Below are 26,355 nucleotides of genomic sequence, written 5' to 3'. Positions count from 1 at the left end.
AAAAAAAAAAAAAAAAAAAAAAAAAAAAAAAAAAAAAAAGAAAGAAATTTACAGTCAGGTTTACCGACAGATCTGCCTTGGCTTTTGAATGTAGATAATGGTCATCTCTCTCCTGATACTCCTCACGTTACCTGCTGCCATCCTCTGTTACTAAACTGACTGGTCTGCTTGGGGTTGGGGATGTAATACATAAGGTTACGCCAACATTAAAGAAACTGAGTTTGATTGGGTTTTTATTGTTGTTTTTTGTTCTTCTTCTCTTTGAGGGGTGGGGAAATAGGTGGTCACAAGGGTGGGGTGGACCTGAAATGACAGCAAAGTGTGTGTGATGAGTTGCATTGCATGAAATTCCCAAATAATCAATAGAAATATTATGTTGGAAAAGGAGTTCTAGAATAAAACATAAAGAAGGAGAAGAAAAGAAAGAAACTGAATCTATTGATTCATATTCATGTGAAATTTGGTCGAATCTTTTAGTTGAGACTCTTTGTGAGGTCCAGGAACTTTTTCCCAAGCCCTGGTTAGCTAAGGAGTTTTGTTTTGTTTTGTTCTGTTATGTTTTGTTTCCTTAAGAATTCTGATCACAACTGAATGGTAATGTTTAGTGTCTTTTAAAAGGATTTATTTTTATTATTTGTAGTTATGTGTATGTGTATCAGCATGGGCACATGAATACAGATACCTTCAGAAGCCAAAAGGTATCAGATCCCCTGGATCTGAAGTTGTATGTCACCCAGTGTAGATGTGGGTAATTGAACCTGGGTCTTCTGAAAGAGGAATATGTTCTCCTAAGCCCAGAGCCATTCTGTCAGCCCCTTTGGCCTTGGTTGAGATTACAGTGTGGCTTGCTTTTGCCTGTCAGCAATCTGTCAAATAGAGGGACATCTTCTAAGACACTGTGACCCTGTCATCAACCCTTCTGTCACAGCATGTCTGTCTATTCATATACTACTAACTTTGAATAACTGATACTTATGATGTTTAAATGTATGCTAACAAAGTTATCTAGAATTTTCTTACACTTTCTGCCTTTTTCCCCAATGCTCTCGTCTCTGAAGCTCACTATGGGCACCTTTGCCTTTGGGACTGAGTGAACTTCACCTGTAAAACCATGGCAGTAGCTAATGGCCAACTCAGTCTTTGCCTCTACTTTCTTTTTATTTGGTTATATCACACAGTTCTAAGGTTGTCCCTTTAAATGGTGGACTATAGAACTAGCTTGAGGCTTTTCAACTATTTTACTGCTGTTATGACCCTTTTGCTGGCAATAGTTTTTGCTGCAGTTTGTCACTTCATTTTAAACTTACCATATAACTTTTACCTTTTCTTTTTATATTTCAGTTTTTCTTTTCTTTGTGGTAGCATCAGAATGAGTTTTCAAATAACATGATCTTGAAGACCTGAGTCCAATGAAATCATGTAAATCTGGCTCATGCCCTTCACTGAAGCAAATAACCCTGCAGTTCCCCTCCCTCCCTTTCGTGTCTGCTGAGTTCACACTACAAGTCACACACTGTCTGGAAACCTTAAATTAATTTATTCTTCGGCAATTTCATCCATGTGTATAAGAACTTCAGGTCACATTCAGCCATCCCACTTCATCTCCCCTGACCAAGCCCCTTCCTGGGAACAAGTCTTTTCCACTTTCCTGTGTCTTTGTTTCTCCTGTTTTTATTCAGTGACTCACTGAATTTAATCTGGGTGCCCCATGGACATGGCTGTGGGGCTACCCACTAGAGCATGGTGACCACAACACTGAAGACAATGGCTGCCTCTCCAGCAGCCATGGACTGGAGCAGGGGCTGGGCTCCTTGAGTTCCAGTGTTCTTTAGGTAATATTTTCAGTACAGTTACTTCTATAGGCAAAGAAACTAAAGGGGGGAAAAAACAGTTCCCAAGGTCTCTCTCTCTCTCTCTCTCTCTCTCTCTCTCTCTCTCTCTCTCCCCTAGCCTTGCACTTCAGTGTACTTGGTAGGGACACATCCTACTCTTATCCGTTGAGGCAAGTCTACTTCAGTAGAGAGAGGTTATGGCCACAGAGATGAAGTGAGGCAAAAAAAAAAAGTCTAGCTAGGGCACAAAGCTTTCTCTTATTGTTTATTGTGGAATTTCTTTGAGTGTATAATAACTTCATAGCTTACAGTTTTACAAAAGTTAGTATTACATACCTTACATAAACTATTCATAGACACATTGACTTGGAATTCCTTATTTTTGTGCAAAGCCTTATTAAATATATTAAATATTTTGGAATCAGTAATTATTTCCATCTGCATTTATCTTTATCTATTTTTAATATTTCCAAAATACACATTTATAACCCAAAAATTACAAGCCTACAATCTGGGAATCTCGCTCCTGTAGAACAAGAAGCTTTTCCTTAAATGGAATGCAGTCATACAAGAACTGAGGAATGCGGTGTGCAGGCGCAGCTTCTTCAATGTTACAACTGCTGCAAGAATGTTCTAGAGAGAGAGATAAGCATTTACCAGATGTGCTTATATCTCCAAATCTCGTATGGAATAAAGTTTTCAGAGAAACACAGATAACTAAAAAATTTAATAGTCTTCTTTGAGTAAGCTACAATATAAAATAGCATAACCACATATTAACAATAAAACAACCCCTTTATGCAGAATTCACAATGTGATCACTGTTATTTATGGATATTTGAGTGAAAAGGGTTGTATATTTAATTTTTAATGCAATGGACATATATCTCTGCACGTATATACTATGTATGTAAGGAGATATATATTTATATATGATAACCAATTTTTATGAAAAGCACTTCAATGTGAACAACAACTAGAAATAACAGTTTCACACTGTGAGCTACTTTGTTCTTTGAAATAGTAAAAAAAATCAAGATATAACAAATACATTTTCTTTCTCTAATGAGAATTATAATTTCATAATGTATATTTTAAAGGACCTTTATCACTTTACATGTTTTTAAATTTTTTTATTAGATATTTTCTTCATTTACATTTCAAATGCTATCCCAAACACTTTACACTTTTAATTAATTAGTGCATGTATAATGCCTGTGTGCTATAAGGTGTATGTGGAGGTTGAAGGACATCTCTATGGAGTCAGTTCTCTCTCCTCACCTTCATGCATGTTCTGGAGCTAGAACACAGGTGGCCAGGCTTAGACAGCTATCAAGTTTACTGGATTTGGGGGGAATTATTTTTCTGTCCATCTTGTTTTTGAGGCAAGATCTCTCTTGTTGTGTACACTAAGCTTGAGGACCATCCTCCATACCCCATCTGACTACAGCAGAGCTGGACCTAGGATTGCAGACATGAGTTGCTGCATCTGACCTTTTTACATGGGTTTGAAGTCTTGAACTCAGGTCTGCCCGGCAGGTACTTTTAACCAGCTAAGCCATTTCACCAGCCCCTAAACCAAACCACTTTAAGTCACCATTTTAAATGAACAATTTTCATGTAACTGCTACAATTATTGCATCAGTGTATGGTAGTCAATGATTATTCTGGTCTATAACATAAAAGTTTAGGTAAGTATTAATGCTAGCAACGGTTTGGTAGTATACTAAGAGTTTTACATAGACAAGTCTTAGTTTCCAAATGTATATTAATATCTACAGTTTTGAAGTTGACTTTAAAATTTAGAGAATCTCGCCAGGCATGGTGGCGCACGCCTTTAATCCTAGCACTTAGGAGGCAGAGGCAGGTGGATTTCTGAGTTCAAGGCCAGCCTGGTCTACAGAGTGAGTTCCAGGACAGCCAGGGCGATACAGAGAAACCCTGTCTCAAAAAAAAAAAAAAAAAAAAAAATTAGAGAATCTCTATAAGCTAGTCCAAAAACATAGAGCAACTTAGTAGAATTCAGTCTCTTGTGAAAATGTCTGTCAGTTGCCTGATCATTATAAAACTGCATTATAAAAATACTACATATTACATAGCTATATCTATTAAATATAAGTCATTAAACTTTTATGAGTTTCTGTGGTTTCCCTTTGAGTGTTTTTGAGCAATTAATGAATTCAAGCTTTGTTAGAAAGAACAGTTTCAGGGGGAAGGGCAAAAGGGATGGAAGAGAATAATTGGCAAGAATGACTAAAATTCATTGTATTTGCATACATTTGTAAAACCATCAAAGGATTTTTAAAAATGAAAACAATAAGACCACCTCTCTTTTTTTATCTTTCCAGAATTGTACCATGCCTAACTACAAACTGCTTTATTTTAATATGAGGGGAAGAGCCGAAATTATTCGCTACATATTTGCTTATTTGGACATCAAGTATGAAGATCACAGAATAGAACAAGCTGACTGGCCAAAAATTAAACCAAGTAAGTGTCACAAACTGTTCAGCCTTATGCAGGGAGAGTGTACTTCAGGGCTTTCCATTGAAACAAGCTCAGCTGGTCCCACAGAGCTTCACACTGAAAAGCAGCTGTTCAGGTAAGCAGAACACGTGAGTACTGTTCTCTGAGCGTGCTCTGGTCTTATCTTCTTCCTCAACAGATGGCTCATAAAACCATAAAAAACTGACATCAGTTGAACATCACCCCTGCCAAGAGTGTGACCTGCTAATTTGCATACACTTCCCCAAACATCAGTTCCTTGTTTCTACAATGAGTCCATAGTTAACAGTAGTCTCTCAGGGTAGAGTGCTTGAAGACTGGTGGGCATGTTAAATTTCCAACACCATCAAGGTTCCCTTTCAAGCTCCACATGCCACCCCCCTTTCGTGTACACGTGTACTGCAATTGAAGCCCTTCAGGGCACATTTTATTTGGATCTCTGTTTTGCTCACAGTAGCTCAGAGCCTTGAACTGCATTTGGTGTACTCCCTGGCTCAGTACTCAAAGCTGTGCTTCTTTGAGAAGTGAAAGAACCTTACCTTGAACTCACCCACTGTGTGTATAAAGGCCTGGTCCCAGTCCTTCTGTGGGGTACGTGACTTATGAGCAATACTTTATTGGGTTTGCTTCTTTCCAAACTAATTATGTTCAAATCTAATTAGCTCAACATAACTACCTCAAACCTTAAGAAACTCTCTGGGACGGTGGGGCGAGTCCACATGGCCACACACACCATGGTCACTGAAATGATGGAGGCCGGTTGATTCAGAAAGTTTCAAAGTTACCATCAAGTGAAAAGAAGAACTTTATAGTATCATATAAGTTACGGTTTATTTTTGACATTTATGTTAGTTTCTCGCGGTTGTGACAGAAATGAGGGATGAAGCTAAAGAAAGAAGGGTATGCTCATAGATTTCACTGCTGTCAGCTCCCTGCTTGGGCCCTGAGGAAGAAAAACCACTGGGTGGAAAGGGTGTGACGGTGCAGAGATGCTCATCAGATGAAACCTGGGAGCAGGGACAAACTAATGATGACACCACAGCTAAGATGGAAGAGAAGGTCCCCCACAGTCCACTTCCGACAGCGAGGCCCAGCAGTCCACTTCCGACCGTGAGACCCTACTTCCCACATGTCTACTACCTCATAACAGCACATCTGGAACTAGACTTGCTCAGTAGAATAAACTATTCACTGGATCAGATACTGATGATCGGATCATCTGTGGAAAGACCCTCACGGAAAGATGTAAATAGGAATGTCGTCCTCTCTCAATCTAATCATGTTGACAAGGTTAACTAACACAATATGGAAAATTAATTAGAATACTATAGTCACTGTAGCTATCTAGTGGAAATATTTTGTTTTAAATTTTATTAATTTTCTATAAGAAAGCTTTCTTACAAAAGTAAAAAGTTCCAGTAAAAAAAAAAAAAAAGTGATATACTGATAAAGTATTGTTATCTGCTATAACTTATATTTGTACCAAAATGCTTCCATCTTTTACTGTATCCCTCAAATTGCTCTTCATCAAAATAAGACTTGAATTAGAACTTCTTTAGCTACTGTGTAAGTCAAACTCTATAGTTGTTGGAATATGTTTTAAAGTAATCCATGTGATCTGTTTTGAGACTATGACATTGATGAAGCTTTAAAACACAGGTTTTTATAAAAAGTTAAATATGTTAAATATGGAGAGATATCTCAGTGTTTAAGAAAAGTTGCTGCTCCTACAGAGGGCTGGGGTTCAGTTTCCAGTACCCATGTAGTTGCTCACAGACATTTGTAACCAGTTCCAAGAGGATCTCAATCCCTCATTTGGCCTCCAAAGGCACTTGCTCACGCGTAGTGTAATTACATTCTTGCAGGCAAAACAAATCATAACACAAAAACAAATAAAAATAAGTCTTTTAAAAAGTAGTAAATTTATAAGTCAATCTATAAAGAGACAGTGCAGTAGTAGAGCCTGTGGTATCCCAGTAAGCATTTGTGTTCTTGTTTGTTTATTTGTTTTAATCGAGACCAGTTCTTACTTTGTCCAAACACAGTGTCAAGTTTAAAATGATCTTGAACTCATGATAGCTCTGGCTTCGCCTCACAAGTACTAAGGTTACAGGCATAACCCAGCGCATCCTATTTTTGCTGTGCTGGGGATCCAACCTAGAGACTTGCAGGGGCTTGTGCATATCAATCAGGCCCTCTACCAACTGAGCTACAGGCCCCACCCATAATAAACATGATTTTTACTATCAGTTCTCTGACTTTATATCCAGTTTCCAAAACTAACAACATGTAAAGACTGTACCAGAGAATGTAAAATTGTCCCTTTTAAGAGATGTTTTGAGGGACTTGGATAGAGATCAAACAGTATAGTGTTTTTTAAAGTAAGTATATTTTAAAATTCATATATATATATATATATATAATATATACACACACACATTCTGTATTTAAGAATTTCAGTGACTTTAAATGATTCTTTGTTCCTATGTTCTGAGCTCTCATCGTTCTTTGTTGTGCTCTGAGGTTGAGCCCCAACTTTTTCTGTTTCAGCTCTTCCATTTGGCAAAATCCCTGTTTTGGAGGTAGAAGGACTTAGACTTCACCAGAGCCTTGCAATAGCAAGATATTTGACCAAAAACACAGGTAATACACTTGTTAGTAGTTAAGGCCTTAAGTAACTGAAAAAAAAAATGTGATGTTTCTTTAGTATTTCTTTAACAGCTGTACTATTTAACTATGATGCAGTTAGGAATGGCTATGAAGATTAGAACAATATAAATGTATCATCTATGTTAGTGTGAATGCTTTAGATGGCTATATCATTTTATTATTTTCTATTTTTGTGTACAGGGTCTTCCTATGTAGTGTTGACCTGCCTGGTACTTGCTCATCCTATATTATACCACATTGCCATCGTGTCCTTTCTAGAATAGAGCTGGAAAATTGGGTTGGTATGTCAAGCTAGTATTAAATATTATGATTCAGAAAAAAATAGCCAGAACTGCAGACAGCACACGAAGGCCAGAACTTGTTGGAATGTTGGGATCATAGTTCCGTGTCCTTCATTCTGAAAGTGTTGAAAAACATAGGAAGGTGGCATCCTCACCTCTACTGGGCGTGGCCTGAGACCTCCTTAACGCCTCACCGTGGCAGTGAGCAGAGGGAACAGAGATGGCTCCTGCCCTCCTCTCATCATGCCCCACTTCCTATTCCCCCTCTCCTGCTCTTCCCACTTAAAAAAAAATAGTAAAAAAAAAAAAAAAAAAAAAGTAACTTTGGGCTTCTTTTAATGATCTTTTCCTTTTTCTAAATCATCTACTAGAATTAGCACTGTCCACCACACTGCCACCACCACACTATCCAAGCATGCTGAGCCCCCAGGTGGCCCGTAATCATTAGACTCCATTTGGGAGACAACATTATTTGTTTTAAACGTAAACATGGGCTTAGAGACTTGGCTCAGCATTAAGAGCACTTGTTGTTCTTGCAGAGGCCTGGGTCTGGATCCCAGCATCCAAATGGTGGTTCACAACCATCTGTAACTCCAGATCTGATTGATCCTATCATGACTTTTTGTCCTCTGTGGACACCAGGCTCACACACTGTGAACATGAGGGCAGAATAACAATACACATAAAATAAAATTAATTTTTAAAAGTTTAAGCACAGGAAAAGGTATACTAGCAGATATTTCAACAAGTGAAGGCTTGAGACGAGTCAGAGGAGATGGACTATGTCTATGGATGTTGGGCTTAGACGAGAAAAGTGTATTTGGGTGGAGCCTCGGAGAGTACCTAGGGTTCTGAGGCCACCACCCTTTATGTGCAGCAAGGTCTCCTGGAGGCTGCATAGAACTCATACGCTCTTCCTTGCTGCCAGATTTGATGCGAGGAGGCCCCTGAAAAGTTTGCATTATTAGGGATTTCCTAATAGTGCTGAGGAGGCCGACAAACAGACCTCACTTAAATTCGCCAGACTCTCAGCACTGCAAGTAAACAGCCACAAGGAAACAACAACAAAACCCTTCACAGTCGTAGGGTACAGAAGGAGGGTTACTTAGCAAAATGCACCGACCCTGGTTAGAAAATCCAGGACATGGACTTCCCTAGCATGATCAGGCATGACTAGAGGACAGTTATTCGGGTGATAGTTTCTTCCTGATTGGCCTGACGGCTGGACCCACAGTAGAGGTAACTCCGAAAGAGGAGTGTGGAGAATCTGAGAAAGAATGTAGAACCTTTGTAGGGCTGGGCAACAGAGAAGGGCTAAAAGGCACAGGAGACAGACAGGCTTTGTCATTCTCAGGAGAGCACTGGGAGCAGTGAGGGGGGGTGTCACAAACACCCACTAGCGCACTAGCACTCTGGTCTTCTCAGATCTTTGTAAAGACCTTCCTCAATTGCAGTACCCCTTACCGGACCAGGTTTTCCAGCCACGGAGAGGAGTCTCTCTTTTCCAAAACACACTGGAGCTTCTGAGCTTCTGTAGCGCTCGCTCACAGTCGGAGCCCGGCCCTCACGGAATGAACAGGGAGCAGTAGGTTTGAGGTGTGCCATTTAGGTAATTGGATGCCAGAAGTTCAGGAAAGAAGAAAGCTCCAAGTATTTTCAAAGAGGACTGAGAGATGCCTGCAGCTTAGAAGTAGAAATGTCGGACCAAGGCATCACCTGATGCAAAGTAACTGCCAAACCCTGGATCACAGAAGTCAAGCCAGGGCTGCGGGGCAAAGTGAGGGGACAGACTGTGACAGGCTTTTTCAGGCAGGTGAGGAGAATCAGTTCTTGGAAATCACAGGTAAGAGCTGCAAGTAAGCAGAGCAAGCATGTTCTTTCTCCCCTGAGCAGCTTCACCTTGGAGTAGTTTATTTGAGCCATGCATCAGCAGCGTAGATTTCCTTGAGTTTAATAATTTGATACCGCTGTACAAAAGGAGTCAATTTACAAGACTTTAACGCTGAGTCATTACCAGTTGACACCAGAGAGGAGATTAGAAAGATCAACAACGGGCTGGTGAGATGGCTCAGTGCATAAGAGCACCCGACTGCTCCAGAGTTCAAATCCCAGCAACCACATGGTGGCTCACAACCACCTGTAACAAGATCTGACTCCCTCTTCTGGAGTGTCTGAAGACAGCTACAATGTACTTACATATAATAAATAAATAAATCTTTAAAAAAAGAAAGCTGAGATACTTAAGAGTTCCATGACTGAGCAAGCTCCTGTCTGTTTCCTGTCTGGCTGTCAATCGAGGCATTTTGTTTTCCCAGGGTTAAGGCATTCTACTATTTTTAAAGTTGAAATTTTATGATGAAAGCTGGGTCCGATTTTTATTGGAGTTTTTCAGGCTGTACAAAGAACAGACTACAGAATTTTAGAATTTGCCCCCAGCTCCACCACCAGCCTCTGTCTTCTGCCTCACGACTGTTTCATAGTTTGAATTTTCTAAAGTGTGAATATTTGTTTTTTGTTTTTGTTTTGTTTTTTGTTTTGTTTTGTTTGTTTGTTTGTTTGTTTGTTGGCTTTTCGAGACAAGGTTTCTCTATATAGCCCTGGCTGTCCTTATGTTGGTAGATGTAAAATGGCCTTTTTCTATCCCATAGATTTGGCTGGGAAGACAGAGTTGGAGCAATGCCAAGCTGACGCAGTGGTGGACACACTGGATGACTTCATGTCACTCTTTCCGTGGGCAGAGAAAAATCAAGATCTAAAAGTAATGTGATGAACTTGCTATCATTCCTGCAGTTAACCTTCTATGGCCTCCAGAAATCGCATTCTAGGGCTTTAAAGGCCGTTTTCAATCTGTGTGATAGAAATACGTACTTTTTAAAATGAAGCTGTAGTAGACTCTAAAGCAAGGTCATACTCTTTCCTGCCATACTCTTTGCTAACCCCACCTCAAAGAGTCTTTAAATTGTGTGTGTATGTGAGTCTTTGCGAGTGTATGTGTGCCATGTCCATGCAGAATCCTGCAGAGACCAGAAAAGGGTTTTGAATTCCCTGCAACCAGAGTTTCAGATGGTTGTGAGCTGGTATGTGGGTGCTGGCAACCAAACTTAGGTTGTCTGCAGGAGCCTTCAGTGCTATGAGGCCATAGAACTCTCCCTGCAGGCCTACAGACCCAGCTTTTAATGCTTTTGGGTATTTGCTGTAGACAAACACACCTTCCTTTCTTTCATGCTTTTCTCTTTTTAATCATTTGTTTTGTGAGCACACGTTTATTGTTGTACAAGCCTATGCAAGCTGTAGCATGTATGTGACCTCAGAGGACAACTTGCAGGAATCAGTTCTCTCTTTCCACCGTGTAGGTCTCCATTTGAAATAATGTCTCATTTTGTAGAGTGCAGAATGTATACCACCATATTTCTGTAACATACACAAATAGCATTTATCGATTTAGACAGCTCTTATAAACTCCTTATAGAAGCCAAAAGAATCTGTCTTTCTTCATTTTTTTCTTTTTTTCTTTTTTCTTTTTTCTTTTTCTTTTTTCTTTTTTTTTTTTTTTTTTTTTAGCCAGTGCTAGCCTCTAATTCACTATGTAGCTGAGAATGACCTTCAATTCCTACTTTTTGTTCCCATACTCCAGGCACTGCAATTGCAACTGATCCCCTCTTCTGGTGTGTCTGAAGACAGCTTTAGTGTACTCATATAAATAAAAATAAATAAAATCTGTAAAAACAAAAAAAAAAGAAAGAAAGAAAGCTCTGGGCCAACCAAGACTATATAGTGAGAGCCTATCTCACAAAAACAAGCAAACAAATTTTACACACACACACACACACACATATGTATATATACATATATGTATATATATATATATATATATGTGTGTATATATACATTATGTATATACATATATGAAAGAAATGGTATTTTGGCACCATCTTGTTTGCTTTCTTGTGTCTGAGTGCACATATGTGTGTCCATGCATGTGTAGGCCAGAGATTGACATCCAATTGCTTCCTCAATCCCTCCCCTGCTTACTAATTGAGACAGAGTCACTCGCTGAATCTGGAGCTCACCAATTCAGCTAGACTGACAGACCGCCAAAGCGCACACAGCGTTCCGTTCTTGCTGACACACCCTTCCATTTCTACTGCTCAGTGCTGGGGTGACAGCAGCGTGTTAGAGAGCCTGGTTTATCTGTGGGCATTAGAGATCCAAGCTTGGGTCAGCATGGCTGAGCAGCAGGCATCTTATCCAGTGAGCCATCCTTCTAGTCTGGCACCATCCTGTATGGGTCCATTCAGCCTGACACTTTGAAAAGTTTAAATAGCCTTGAAATCTTTTAAAATGACCTCACTATCCCCTTTATTCTCTTTGTCACACAGAACCCCTGGTGCTAAGAGGCTGAGATCTTTTCCACCTCCCGTTATTTGTTTTGCTTTGTTTTGTTTTGGTTTTGGTTTGGTTTGGTTTGGTTTGGTTTGGTTTGGTTTGGTTTGGTTTGGTTTGGTTTGGTTGTGCTTTCAGAGGACGTCCTCAACTTGACTCATGGACGCTTGAATTCTAAATTTTCACCTTTTAAAATTTATCAGGATTTTAAATAGACTATTTTTGACATGTTTTATTATCTCAGTGCCCCCTAATGACAGACTAACTGCTTATTAAATGGTTGCCGGCACCCTGCATTATCAGGTCCCACCTCCAGGGGTTACTCTTGTCTCCTGACCCTTTTACCTTCAGTGGAAAGGCATTTCATTGTCATACTGTGGTCTTAACTCCTAGGGTGTGATGTCACCAAACCTGCAGCTGCCTTAAACACTGAGTACAAATAAAAGTTATAAATTTAAAGAGACAGTCCAGGTCCAAAAGCCACAGCCCAGAACAACCAACGTGAGTCTCATCATTTTACTTAAACACCTGCATTATGATGATACTGTTTACATGAATAGGGTCTTCTGATTGGAGATATTTGGGCAAATAATTTATATAAATAAGGTATCTTAGGGATATGTGCAGAGAGAGAGAGAGAGAGAGAGAGAGAGAGAGAGAGAGAGAGATCCAGGACAAAGTCTTAAAAAGCTCGGCTTTGATGACAGAAGAGTAAAAAGACTTTTTGACATAGTATAGTATATTTGAGCTCTGGAGTCATATAATGGGCTTGAACCCTATTGCCTTCTTATCAGTGCAATTCCCTTTCACAGTTGAAGTGTGAAGTGTAGACTAAAGGGGCTCGCCTTTGACACATGTTGGGAGCAACCAGTGATAGAGTGTAGCCATGTGACAAGGTGGAGAGAGTTCACTAAACGTCAGCCAGGACAATTAGACATTATAGAGTTAAGTGTTAGTTTGCTCTTATATTTGTCAGTTGTGACATCTATTTTACACGTCAATGTAAACACACAAATACATCATGTTCCCAGTTACAGAAAGAAAGTGAATAAAGATTTGTGTCCATGATGCCAAAGAACCCACTGCAAGCCAGTCTGACTCCTTGACTGGTCTCTCATTTTCTACTTTTCTATGGCTGAGGACCCCTGACAGAGGGCACATCCCAGAGGTGACTATCTATGGCCATTTCTCATAAAACGTATACTCCAGCTTTGTTCATAACACAGTGGTCGCTGCTCTTACATGTCTAAAACCAGGTTTAGAAAGCATAGAAACTCAGGTTCCGGGACAAATTATACACAAGATCATATTTCAGAGGCATTGCTAACAGCTCCGACTACATCATCAATGCAGTGTGTTTTGCTCTCTCTCTCTCTCTGCAGCAGGGTCAGTTACTGCCACCTTGTGGTCAGGCTGCATTTTCAAAATCAAAATATTTCAGAAAGACAGTAATACCAACTTATTCTTCTTAGTGAGAAGGGTTTTTGCTATTTAGCCTAGGCTAGGCTTGCAGCTCCCCAAACCCTGTCTCCCAAGTGTAGGGATTACAGATGTGGGGTTGCATCACACAAGTCTCACTGAAAAAAAAACTGTCCTTATATGTGCTTGAAGAAAAGCATGAAATATAGTAATTGCTGTTATTTCTGTATTTGTTGCTAAAATTCCATTTCCAATTTTAAAGAGTTAGATGAAAGAATATGTCTGTGAACACTGGTCACCAGAATTTCCCGTGAATTTATGATGAGTACTTATTCTTTGGCTACCCAGTGTACCTCTGTGTGTTTTGTCATCTGAAGAGCAGTACGCAGGTGGGAGGACCAGCAGGAGAGCTGGAATTCTGAAGTTGTAGTTTCAACAATGAGAGAGAGTGGCAGTGAGGATTTGGAAACAGTGAGAAACAGAAAACCTTCTATATCCTTCTCAAGGGCAAAATCCAGCTCACAACGCTCCTGAAGAGGAGAGCAGAAATGTCAGAGACCAGCAAGTTCAAGAGTGGCCACCTAGATTTAACAAGAAACATACACAGGGCTAGATATATATGGTTCAATTAGTTCAGTGACAAAGTATTTCTGGCATGCCCAAAGCCTCTCCAGTACTTCAAATACACACACACACACACACATACACACACACACACGCCTACAAACAAAAGATATAACAATTACATTTCTTCCTATTATTTAAAAATGAACCTTAAGAAATGATTATTCTCTATGTAGTAATTTAAATTTTATTAGTTGAAAATAATTTGACAAATAATAAAGAAAATTTGAGCTAAGGGAGTGATCGATAATGTGGATATTACAAGTTCTTATTTGGACTTGACAATGTGGATGTGACCCTTAGAAAGTACGCATGGCCTTCGCAAAGCTTTCGAGCAACCACATCCTGCAGCCCACTGTGTCCAGCTGTCCAGGAGATACAGGCTAGCCTTGACTAATATTCCTATCAAACTCAAACTAATCCAGGGAGATGAGACCACAGGGTGCACCACCATGTCGGCAAGCACACAATTCTCAGTAAGAAAGAGGTTTGAGTAAATGACTTGGTTCTCAAGAGACGAAATAAAACATAATTATGTAATAAAGGCACCCATCTGTTTTATGGGTGTCCTCCATGTATCTTCCTTTCTCAGAATATTGTTTCTTCACAGTACCTTACATAGCTTATCAGAAAGGAGTGGTTGGTGGATCCTTTAGATAATATACAAGGCAGACAATGCTCATGCTAAGGCACAGTGGCTGTCAAGGAGGAGACAGCCTTAGGTCCCCTGGGTGTTGTCTTAATTAGGGTTCCATTGCTGTGAAGAGACACCATTGGCAAGTCTTATAAAGGGAAACATTTCACTGGGGCTGGCTTACAGTTGCAGAGGTTTAGTCCATTATTGTTCTGATAGAAAATATGGCAGTATGCAGGCAGGTAAGGTACTGGAGGAGCTGAGAGTAATACATCTTGATCCAGAGGTAGCAGGAGAAGATTGTGTCACTGGACATAGTGTGAGCATATAATACCTCACCTCAAAGCTTGTCCCCACAGGGACATACCTCCTGCAACAAGGTCACACCTCCTAATAGTGCTAATCCCCATGGGCCGAGCATGCGAACACATGAGTCTATGGGGCCATACCTATTCAAACCACCATGGGTGTCATGATTCATTACGGAGGGAGAAACCCAAACTAAAGTGTCCAGATTTAGACTGCTGTGCATCTATTTCCTTCAGTTGAGCTACATAATTATAAGGGTCTTATGTTAAAAGGAGATTTCAGAAGTCGAAAAGCATAATAACTTTTCATTACAATAAATTAAGAGTTTGAAAATATCAGAGGTGTTTCTCATAAACTAAAATCAGATTTACCATGACTTGCCTATACGCCTCTCAAGTATTTACATCAGCACATCACAGAGACACTTGCACATTGATGTTTATGATGGCAGTGTCCATAGGAGACAAGTGATAGAACTTACCTGTCTAAAATATAGAAATGGATGCAGAAAATATGATGTATATGTATATATATATATATATATATATATATATATATATATATATATATATATAATATACAAGTACAAAATGTATGAAAATATCCTGTGTGATGTAATATCACCATGAAAATACGTATGGAAACTGCTGGCAAAGATACTTTAAAATGAGTAATAGGGTTGGTTAGATGGTAAAAGATCCTTGCTTCTAAACCTGAGTAGCAAGGGTTTGATTCCTTCTAAACCTGTGTAGCAAGTGTGCAAGGAGAGAACTGACTCCTGAAAGTTGCCTTCTGGTTTCCACCAGGCTCTGTGGCACATGTGTACACACCAAACACACAAAATAAATGTAATTTTAAAACTTGGGTAATCAATGATTGAGTTATGTCTCAATAAGTTCATAACTATGATGAAACAGATGCATAGCCGCTTTCAGTCCTCCTCACTCGCTGTTCAAATTACTTGTACGTTTCTCACTATTCACAAGGATGTCTCCTCTCTCCTAGGAGCAGATGTTCAATGAATTGCTCACATGTCAAGCACCTCGCCTTCTGAAAGATTTGGACACATACTTAGGAGACAAACAGTGGTTTATAGGCAATTATGTGAGTATGTTTGTGTTTTAAAATGTCAGCAATTATATTTAGATAAGTCAATGAACTAAACACTTACTGAGCGAAAACGTTATTCCAGCCAGGCATGATAACACACACCTGTCATCCCAGCAAATGAGTGGTTGCATAGCAAGTTTGATGCCAGCCTGGACTACCTGAGCCCTCATCTCAAAATGGAAAGAAGAAAAAATGGGGGTGGGGCAGGGCTGGAGGATAATTACTCAGAAAATATAGTAGAGAAAATAGAACACTAAACTTCTTTTAACTAACTCTACATGAATCTGACCTGGGGTCATAATGTAATTTACTTCATGTAATTCTATACATTAATCTTTAGAAGCTATCCTAAGAATCAAAAGAAAATGAATGAATCTGTGTCACATACATAATAGTACATAAAGACTACTACTTATTGCAATATTTTGTGCATGTGTGTGTACATGGGAACACGTATGTGGCTATCTGTGTGTGTGTGTGTGCCAGCAGGCCAGCGGCTCAGTCACACTACGCTGGCTGACCAGTCAGTCTCGAGCTCACACAAGCCTGCGCCACCATACCCAGCTTCTGTGCGTGGGTTCTAGGGCTCAAACTTGGCTCGTCATGATGCTTGCACAGAAAGCACCTTACCAAGCAGTTATGTAGTTAGTTAAACTACATTCAGTGCAAAGCACTGTAATCCGAGCTTGCAGTAGGAATGTCAGAAGAACAGACACCATTTTCAGTAGAATTATTAGCAGTTCTAGGCACTTTTGGCATTGTATTAAAAATATTATTTATGTCATACACATTGTGAGTAGAAAAATCATAAATTACACTAATGTTACTAAAAATCAAGATCTTTGGTGTTGAAGAAAAGGAGACAAAGATAAATCTAGTTTTCATGGGTAGCTCTCTCTACCCAGATTCTGGACTCTTAAATACTGAAAAGAACTGGGGAGTTAGAGACAAATGACCCAATCTCAATTTGAGACTAGAAATATATTGAGTACTTTTTCATACTAGAAGCAAATGAGTTACCAAAGCAACTGGAGTTCGTATCAAAAGGGCTTTTGAGTCATCTCAGAACTGACTAGAAATGGAGTGATCTAGACTTCAATGAGAATGATAACAGCAGCAAACTGAAACAAAACAAACAGAGGCGCTTACGACAACTTATACTACATCCAAACATACAACACCCGCAACCAAGCTCCTTACAAGCTGTAGGATGGAGGCCATTTTGAAAGAATGAAGTGGAATGTGAGAGGCTTGGCTGGAAGCACTTGCCCCGCCTTTTCTATGCAAGCAGTACAAGTTTCTCTTTGGAAAAAGCATTCTAGTCATAAACAAGAGTGCACACATCCTCACTTGCCAACCCTGAAGAAGTAATGAGCCTAGCCAGTGGCCACCAGAAACCACCTGTGTCTCAGAGGGATGCTGGCCAGATGTGCTTCTGGCCACCCAAATCAAATCTAACTACTGTCAGTGCGGTTATGGGTGGAGTTTCCCAGACTTTTGAAAAAGGCTGTATGGAAGACAGGAAAGAGTGTGTTTGTGACTTAGGTGACTCTGATCAGTCTGTCTTGTCCCTGTATCGCCTCAGCTTTCCACTGCACTGCATAGTCCCTCCACTTCTTCCCACTTGCTTTTTATGAACTCTCTTTTTCAGTCCCCATTTTCTGAGTATTTCTCAGAACCCTCGACTTAAATATCACCTCCTGGAGGCTCGCTCTGCCCACGTTAGCCACTGCACTTTGCCTTCAACAGCCATTTCACTGTGTATTTGAAAAATCTCCTCTAAAACAAAACCCCAGACTGGGGATGAGGTTCAGTGGCGTTTGAAAGCTCTGAGCTTGGTCCACAGCACTGCAAACAAACAAACAACACACAAATCTACATGAGAGAAGGGCATTGCATCCCAGATTGCTCTCTGCCATCCCTAACACCTAGATGTGGGTATGACACACAGTAGGTATTTGATAAATATTTCTTAGTTGAACTCTCTATGCAGCAATATTTCTTAGATGACAGCAAAAGTGTGAAACACCAGCAACCAGCTCTAGTAAATTATGCACACACAAGCAAGCTTAGTCCACTTTTAAATTCTCTAGAGCTGGCCTTGGGGAAACATACCGCAGTCCCAGGCAGCCTGAGCTCCAGAGGGAGCTCCAGTCAAACACACTGCAGTGTCAGACTGTCTCCCAGCCATACAAAAAGTGAACAAATAACAGAGTTAACAGAGTTAACTCTGCTAATGTGGTTATGGGACCAGTGACACACTCTACTCATGAAGCTCAGTAACGATGAAGAACACTCAGCTGACCCAGGCTCAGGATAGCTGTACCCATCACCTTGGCCAAGCTTAGCATTCTATTAAGGACCAGATCCCCTTATAGTTATTTGTCTTGATGTGATTCAAAGATAACGTATTTTACACAGATTCTTTTATTTGGAACTATAAACCTGGAAGGGCTAACCTACACACTATTTATTCCTTTATACCGTAAAACGCAAAGGTACAAGGTACACAGCATAATGGAATAATCAGATTCCCCTCACACACAGGACATTTTGCAGGACTAGTGTGGAATCATCAATGGTAACATACAAAAAGGAGCATGCCATTCTCAATCACTTAAAGTGATTAAAAGGACTTAAAAAAAAAAGGTAAATCAGAAAAGAAATAAAGGTACTTCTTCAAAAAAAAAAAAAAAAAAAAAAGTGTGTGCACCCACCTTTTCCTAGAGGGCTTTTGGAGCAGATGGAAATCTGTTAGGTCAGGCTGGTGGAGATTGGACAGGGCTTCAAAGTAGTACAGCACTGGACCATCAGCTACCGGCCACCTGTCTCAGGCATCTCCACTAAGTCACAGGCAGTAGTTATTTAAATGTCCCTTGGAGCCAGGCGTGGTGGCGCACACCTTTAATCCCAGCACTCAGGAGGCAGAGGCAGGTGGAAGTCTGAGTTCAAGGGCAGCCTGGTCTACAAAGTGAGTTCCAGGACAGCCAGGGCTACACAGAGAAACCCTGTCTCGAAAAACCAAAATAAATAAATAGATAGATGGATGGATGGATAGATGATAGATAGATAGATAGATAGATAGATAGATAGATAGATAGATAGATAGATAGATAGATAGATAGGATAGGATAGATAAAATAAAAAATAAGTGTCCCTTGGACACTGTGATGTTTGTCAGCTTCCAATTTTGTCATGCACACGTTCAGCTTTTGTACCAACAAAGAATTGTTTTGAAATGGAAAGAAATGTTCCTTGAGAGTAAGAAATTAAGTTCACTTTTGGAATGCTTTTTTTTTTTTTTTTAACATATTCAAAAGCCAAGTCTTTGTTTTCCTTTAAGCAGGTGACCTGGGCAGACTTCTACTGGGACATCTGCAGCACCACACTTCTGGTCTTAAAGCCATGCTTGTTGGATACCTATCCCAGGCTGGTGTCATTACGGAACAAAGTCCAAGCTATCCCTGCCATTTCTGCCTGGATACTAAAGAGGCCACAGACAAAACTCTAGATGATTCAGGACACATCATCAGATAAGAACTCCGTCAGCTGGTTAGAGGATCCGCATACGTCTCATCAATGGGACTCTTACTTTGTAGTATTCTGCTTGCTGTGTATGACTCTTTTGTTGTAGTTTGTCTTTATCTGCAAGCAATTAGTTTCCAATCTTTTATTTTTTCAAAACTTTACAATTTTTTTAATTGCAGGAGAATAGTCACAATATATATAGTTGTGCCTATCAACATGTATGGAAGCTTTAAATGACGCTAGTTTCCTGGCTAGTGTATCAGTCACCACAGTATCTTAACTATGAGTAAGCATAGTTAACTATGGAATACAGATTTTGCAGCTAGCTCTTCAGTCAGCAAATTGCTACACAGAAACTAATGGTCACTATAATGGTCACTAGCCACTACATGTTATTCAGGTATACACCAAAGCTTATAAGCTACTTCACAAAAATACATATTTGTCTGACATGTCACAAAATGGGTCATAAAGAAGAAACTCATCAAGATTAAAGGACAGCCAAGAAAAGTTTTGTTGAAGTTTAATTGAAATTCCACAGAAATGGAGTAACAAAAAGTTGACTGAATTCAGCACTGTTGCAATTCAGAAGGTTGTAGAGACACATAGAAAGTTAGGTACCTTTTATTTTTTTTTAAGTTTTTTTTTTTTTTTAATTTGGTCTCAAGACCAAATAAAGTTTAAAAAAAGAAGAAGAAGAAGAAGAAGAAGAAGAAGAAGAAGAAGAAGAAGAAGAAGAAGAAGAAGAAGAAGAANGAAGAAGAAGAAGAAGAAGAAGAAGAAGAAGAAGAAGAAGAAGAAGAAGAAGAAGAAGAAGAAGAAGAAGAAGAAGAAGAAGAAGAAGAAAGAAATTTGGAGCCAGCCATGGCAGCAAACATGGTAACCATAGCACTTGGGAGATAGAAACAAGAGGGTCGGAAGTTCAAAGTCATCCTTAGCCACACACCTAGCCTGGCTACATGAGACCTTGTCTCTAAAGAAGTTTTAAAAAAACAACTTCAAAACTAGGTATTTGGCTGCATTATTAAAAGGCAGACAAAACCAGGTCACAGCAGTAAAGCTGATATAGATAAAAATCTAAATATGTTTTTAAGTTTGAAAACTTACTGATCTTTGGAATGACCTAGAAGTTCTCTTTCTTCGTAACAATGTATCTGTATTTTTTATTAAAAATAAAAATTGTTTTAAGCAGAAAAAGAAAAGAAAGTTAGGTACCCCAGAGACAGGAGACAGGGTTACAATAATCCTTCACATTAGGAAAACAAAAACAGGCTGGAGAGATGGCTCAGCAGTTAGCACTGATTGCTCTTCCAGAGGCAATGAGTTCAATTCCCAGCAACCACATGGTTGTTCACAACCATCTGTAATGGGATCTGATCTTCTGGTTTGTCTGAAGAGAATGACAGTATACTAACCTACTCACATACATAAAATAAAGAAATCTTAAAACAAAACAAAACAAAAAACAGAAACTAGTGGACTAAGAAGACTGGGAGAACGTGTGTGCAGAACATTCACCTGGTAAAGATTTGTTGAAAATATAAAAGAAAAGTCAATAGTAAAAAAATAAATACCCAGATTGAAATGTTAGCTGGAAGATACACAGGTAGCCATATGAGCCTGTGAGGAGGCAGCAATACAATGGCACTAGGGAATTATAATAGCATTGCTGACTGAACAGTAAAATCTCAAGACCAAATAAACACTGGAGAGACACTGAAGTTATGGGACCTGGGACTAACTGGGGACAGGAATGCAAAAGATGGCACTGATAGACCTCGTTTCTCAAAAAACAAAATGCCCCCTTCTGTGGGGTCCGGCAGTCTCACTTTGCGTATTTACTCAACCAGCTAAAAGCATGCCCACACTAAGCTTGAACATGTGTCTTGGATGCTGCTTTACATACAGCTGCTAAAACTTTAAAAACTTCAAAGATGTCCTTTAGCAGGAAATGCAGGAAGAAACTTTGGTGCGTGCGCGTCAAGGGTAGTACATGGGTGAGCCAGTACCACACACAGCCAAGTGAAAGGAGCCAACACCAAAAGGCTCCAATTATGCAAAATGTGTGGTTAGAAAAGGTGAGAAGCTACCCAGGTCAGTGGTAGCACGTGGGCATTCTGGGTAGTCTGTTCTGTGGGATGCTGTCAGTAGTAATGAGTACATGTCTTTACATTTACAAACATTAAAAACTTACTCAGAATGCACACCAAACGTTAACTCGAGTGCAAACTGTAGCATATGTACCAGATGTTAGTCACAGAGGAGATTGTATGTGTGGAGACAGCAGAAAATGGGACTGCTCCTAGTGTTGCTGTGAACTGAGGCATCTTTGGAAAACAAACAAACAAAAACAAATTTAAAAAAACAGTCTGTGATAATTAGTTTTTAATTGCTAACAAACTAATAGATACACAACAGCTACAGGGAAGGAAGATTTATGTGACTCTACCTCATAGGCTCCGTTGGGTTGGAACTATGGAGCAGTGTGTGCCAAAATGACTGTGTTTCCTTACTCATGGTGGCTGAGCAAGAGACAAAGAGTGGAAAGCACAATCCTGCAAACACCGGGCCAGTGAGACAGCTCCATGGATAAAGGCAATTGGCACCAAACCCGGAAGGCCTAAGATCAGTCTCTGGTACCTACATAATGGAAGCAAAGGACTGATTTTCGCCTACTGTCCTCTGTCCTCCCCTTAAGCAATGTGGCATCTGCACCTATACACAAGACATTTTTTTTTAAATGCAGCCATTTTGTTTTGTTTTGTTTTTAAAGGCTCTCCTAATTAGCAATATTATTCCCCAGGACTGTTTGGACTGTTTTCTCATTTGGTATCTGAAGGCTGACTAGGATGCACAATGCGACCCAGGCCCAAGCTGGCCTTGCACTCACTGTAATTCCTTTTCCATACTGCTGAACCTGGATCCCTATTTTAAACTATATTGATGGAATGCACACTTTGCTTTGTATGTTAGCTTCATGCATGTTAACAGTGTGCTTGGTATGTTGCAGAACATACGGAAATACTAATAAAGATGATCTTATGCTTTATGTGATGTTCAGAAGAACATATTGCTAAAAGACAAAAAATAAAAATAAAAAAGGAGTGTAGGGGAAGAGAAAGAAATACATGTCCAGCTAGGTGTGCTATTTAACATCTCTTTTTTTAGAACATTTTTTCTGATTTAACGGGGTTGGGGGTGGGGGTGGGGGTGGGGGTGGGGGTGGCGGGAGAACAGAGAACAAAATTTTGTATGTTAAACATAAAATGTATGACCTTGATCTTTTGAATGAAATTTTGACATTGGTGGCTGTTAAAATAAAAAAGAATCTCATTGCATGGGTAGATATCATGTGATTAAAACAATCAATAGGAAAAAGTCTTTAGGGAAACAAACAATGCTTTTAATGAAGGTCGTGGTGGTGTCCCTTACACACAGGCCATTTCCCTCTGCATTACCTTCCATAAAAGACTATCTTTTTTTTTTTTTTTTTGAGACAGGGTTTCCCTGTGTAGCCCTAGCTGTCCTGGAACTCACTTTGTAGACAAGGCTGCCCTTGGCCTCGAATCCAGAGATCTGCCTGCCTCTGCCTCCCAAGTGCTGGGATTAAAGGAATGCACCACCACTTCCTGGCTAAAAGACTATCTTTAACAGAAACCGAATTTAGGATAAGTAATAAATACAATTCCTATGGGGAAAAAAATGGAAACTCAAAGAATAGTCTTACATATTTCTTTGATCAGTGTAACACCAGCATGCTCTATAGGGCAGTATTTAACACAGCCACAATGTTAAGTCAGGCAGCCACTGAAGAAGGTAGATCCCTTCACTACAGGCTGCACAAATAGGAACCCAATCTCCTGATCCATCCACACCCTGACTCTATTGGAACTCCCATTGGCGAGTCACCTGTCCAAGACAAGACACATAAGGTATACTTATTATGCATATATGACTTGTACTAAGAAAATAAAGCCTATTTCATGATGGGTAGTGGTGGTATATGCCTTTAATCCCAGCACTTGGAAGGCAGAGGCCAGCCTAGTCTACAGAGTTCCAAGACAGCTAGGTCTATGCCAAGAAATCCTGTTTTATAAAGGAAAAAAAAAGAAAAAAGCCTACTTCAGTTGGTCATGATATTAACAACTGTGGATTGTGTATGTTTTCCATTACTAATGGACTGTGATGTTTAAGGACACTGGAGCAATGAAAGGACAACTGAGGCCGGGCGGTGGTGGCGCACGCCTTTAATCCCAGTGCTCGGGAAGCAGATGCAGGCAGAATTCTGAGTTCGAGGCCAGCATGATCTACAAAGTGAGTTCCAGGACAGCCAGGGCTATACAGAGAAACCCTGTCTCAAAAAAAAAAAAAAAAAAAAAAAAAAAAGGGACAATTTAGGATTCATTTTATGTATCAAATCCCTATCCATTGCCAAGCAATATCTTAAACATAAGATGGTCCCGTTTCTGTTCAATATTACATACTTCTCTGGGGAAGGAAAGAGGGCTAAAAACCATTACAAAGGGTGTGAAATACAACTTAATGATCACAAACATTTTTATTAAACCCAAGACATAATAATAAAATATTACAGGGAGAATCCAACTACATTTCATTAGAAGAAATTCAGATATAACAACACCACAACCAATGAGCCTACTGTGGGAGACACAGTTCACACAGAAAAGTTAAGGGAAATTCACTGTGGGTTTAAAAGGTACAATTTCCAACAACTTGACTAAGCAACCTGGGTACTGTGATCACAAGGAGGTAGCATTAACACCTGAAAATTCCTGGTAGTCCCATAGTGGGGAGATTTACTTGATACAGTCATATATCTTCAATATTAGATCTACTGAGTCAGGAATTCAGAGTCTCAGATACTTGAAAAAAAACAAAACAGAACAAAACAAAAAAAAAAAAAAACAAAACAAAAAAACAGCACTGTAGGATTGTGTCACCCATCTAAGAGTTTACCTAGCACCTCAGCCTCGGGACGTCTTAAAAAGTATGAGCTCCAATAATTAACAAATCTCTCATTTATAAATAAGTTTATTTATAGTGATATTTACATTATAAAACAAAGCACATAAAACTCACAAGTTACACAAAGAATCTGATGTATAATAAAAACAGCAATATAGACTGACAGGCAAAATTTAAATGAAAAGTTAATAAAGACTGAAATATCAAATAGACAATTTTACTTCTAAATTTCACTTTGTCACCGACACTTAACTGGAATTGAACAATGGCTTCTCTTCAGGTGGTCCTGTATTGGAAATCCTGGGAATTGGTAAATTATATTTTGTAAAGAATTTAAAGTTAATGACCTATTTCCATGCAGTATCTAATGTTACCTTAGTATGAAGTCACATCCAGTTTCCTTTAAAGTGAAAGTATCTTTAAGTTAATCTGTTCTGCTGGACTAGAAATATGCCACCAACTCTGCTGATCTTGGTGATACAGCAGAAGGAAATGTGTAAAAGAAAACGGAACAGAAATGACTGGGCAATGGTTAAGAGAAGCAAAAGCGGGAGAGGAAGCTGATAGAAACACACACAAGAGAAGGCAGAGTTAATGAGCCAGAGGTGCAATATGAAAATGAAAGAAGGAACTGACCCCCAGAGCAGGAGAAAGGCTTCAGTTCCTGCTCACTGGAAAACAACTTAGTGCCTAGCCAAACAAATGTGTTCTAACAGGAGGAAAAAGAGGACCTGGGGATGTTAGTGGTTGGAATGCCATCTTTTGATTCAGGCTGAGTTCTTACTGACATTGGTGAACATCTGCATCAAATAGCAATAAAATAAAGACTAAGCAATCTATACAGCTGCATTTTTTAACATAATAAAAACTTCAAATCAGACAGGCAAAACAAGACATAAACATTGTCAAATAAGGCACATGTAAATCTACACACATTATCCAGTGAAAGACACTATATATATATATGTATATATATTTGGAGGTAGAAATAATTACAAAAATACTGACATTTCTAAAGCATTAGCATATTTGTTACAAACAATCACCAACTAATCCCCATTCAGAAAACTGCTTTGAAAAATGATTATTCAACATTTTCAGGATGTGAGTATCTGGAGAATCCAGTTAGTGGCAAAAAGTTGTCCATACTATGTGAAATGCAACATGAAATTATAAAAAATTACAAATGCTCATAAACCCCATGGTCACTGTGATGTGAATGTCCTTGAATGCACCAAGTTGATATTTCCTCATCAATCAGGAATTTCGAGCTCTCCTTTCACAGGCCCATTGATGTTTTTAATAATGTGGCTATATCTGCTGGCATACTTCCTTCATCAGCTGCAGGATATAAAATAATGTGAAAGTTATGTAGAAATATCCGGGCTTCTAAGGTATTTTCCTCTCAACTTTTCCTTTTCTTTGGTGAATTCCTACCTATAACTAACTCCTAGTTTGTTTTGGTGTCATCACCTAACCTATACAGCTGAGTTATTTATTTTCCCACTTACTGGTAAAAGCATAGCTGTAAAGTCACAACTATTTCTGATTTGTGCAGCAATAAACTACAAATAGCTGAAATGCAGCACAATGAATCAAATCTCTCAAAAATCTGAGACAATCAACTACAGAAGCACTTTCATTTCTTCTACTCTCTGGGTAAAAGATGCATATGTACAAGATGCTGAACACTGGACAAACTGTTAAGGAGTTTACAGATAGCCTTCCCTTCAAGTGTATTTAACAGACTAAAGACAGCATGGCTCTAAGTTATCACTTCTCTTAAAACTAACTGGCATCCCACATCTCACTAGAGAAATGTGGAGAAAAAAACTATAATCAGAGTCTTTTAGTGTCTTTACTAGATATTATTAGAACAAAATAAAATCTCAAGTGTGAACTTTAGCAGGATCCTTGCTTCAAAAGAAAGTGAAAAAATATTAAAAGGGTACTGGATTGAAATTGGCTTAGCAGCTAAGAGCACTGGTTGCTCTTCCAAAGGACCTGGGTTCAATTCCAAGCGCCCACATGATTGATGGCTCACAACCATCTGCAATTCAAGTCTCAGGGGATC

The 26,355-nt window shown here is 39.3% G+C and overlaps 2 protein-coding genes across 4 annotated transcripts in view; one reads left to right on the top strand and one right to left on the bottom strand.

Annotated features, from left to right (window-relative positions):
• The window catches only part of Hpgds (hematopoietic prostaglandin D synthase), a 22,640-nt gene extending 2,748 nt beyond the window's left edge, over window positions 1-19,892 (top strand). Inside the window, exons 2-6 of the mRNA XM_021191619.2 lie at window positions 4,181-4,322; window positions 6,888-6,980; window positions 9,937-10,046; window positions 15,663-15,761; window positions 19,114-19,892. Coding sequence (XP_021047278.1) covers window positions 4,190-4,322; window positions 6,888-6,980; window positions 9,937-10,046; window positions 15,663-15,761; window positions 19,114-19,278 — 600 coding nt within the window. The 5' untranslated portion in view covers window positions 4,181-4,189 and the 3' untranslated portion in view covers window positions 19,279-19,892. The remainder of the gene's footprint in view (window positions 1-4,180; window positions 4,323-6,887; window positions 6,981-9,936; window positions 10,047-15,662; window positions 15,762-19,113) is intronic.
• Window positions 19,893-24,216: 4,324 nt separating this feature from the next.
• Smarcad1 (SWI/SNF-related, matrix-associated actin-dependent regulator of chromatin, subfamily a, containing DEAD/H box 1) overlaps window positions 24,217-26,355 on the bottom strand; it is a 60,742-nt gene continuing 58,603 nt past the window's right edge. For 2 of the 3 annotated variants that reach the window (XM_029534906.1, XM_029534907.1), the window contains exon 24: window positions 24,218-25,622. In XM_029534906.1, the coding sequence (XP_029390766.1) occupies window positions 25,561-25,622 (62 nt within the window). In that variant the 3' untranslated portion in view covers window positions 24,218-25,560. Of the gene's footprint in view, window positions 25,623-26,355 lie in introns of all 3 variants that reach the window. The other variant, XM_021190210.2, reaches the window with a different exon arrangement.

The sequence above is a fragment of the Mus pahari genome, chromosome 2, assembly GCF_900095145.1.
Source record: "Mus pahari chromosome 2, PAHARI_EIJ_v1.1, whole genome shotgun sequence".
In the NCBI taxonomy this organism is placed as follows: Eukaryota; Metazoa; Chordata; class Mammalia; order Rodentia; family Muridae; genus Mus; species Mus pahari.
Note: the sequence above shows the minus strand (reverse complement) of the source record. Positions and strands in the feature narration are given on the sequence as shown.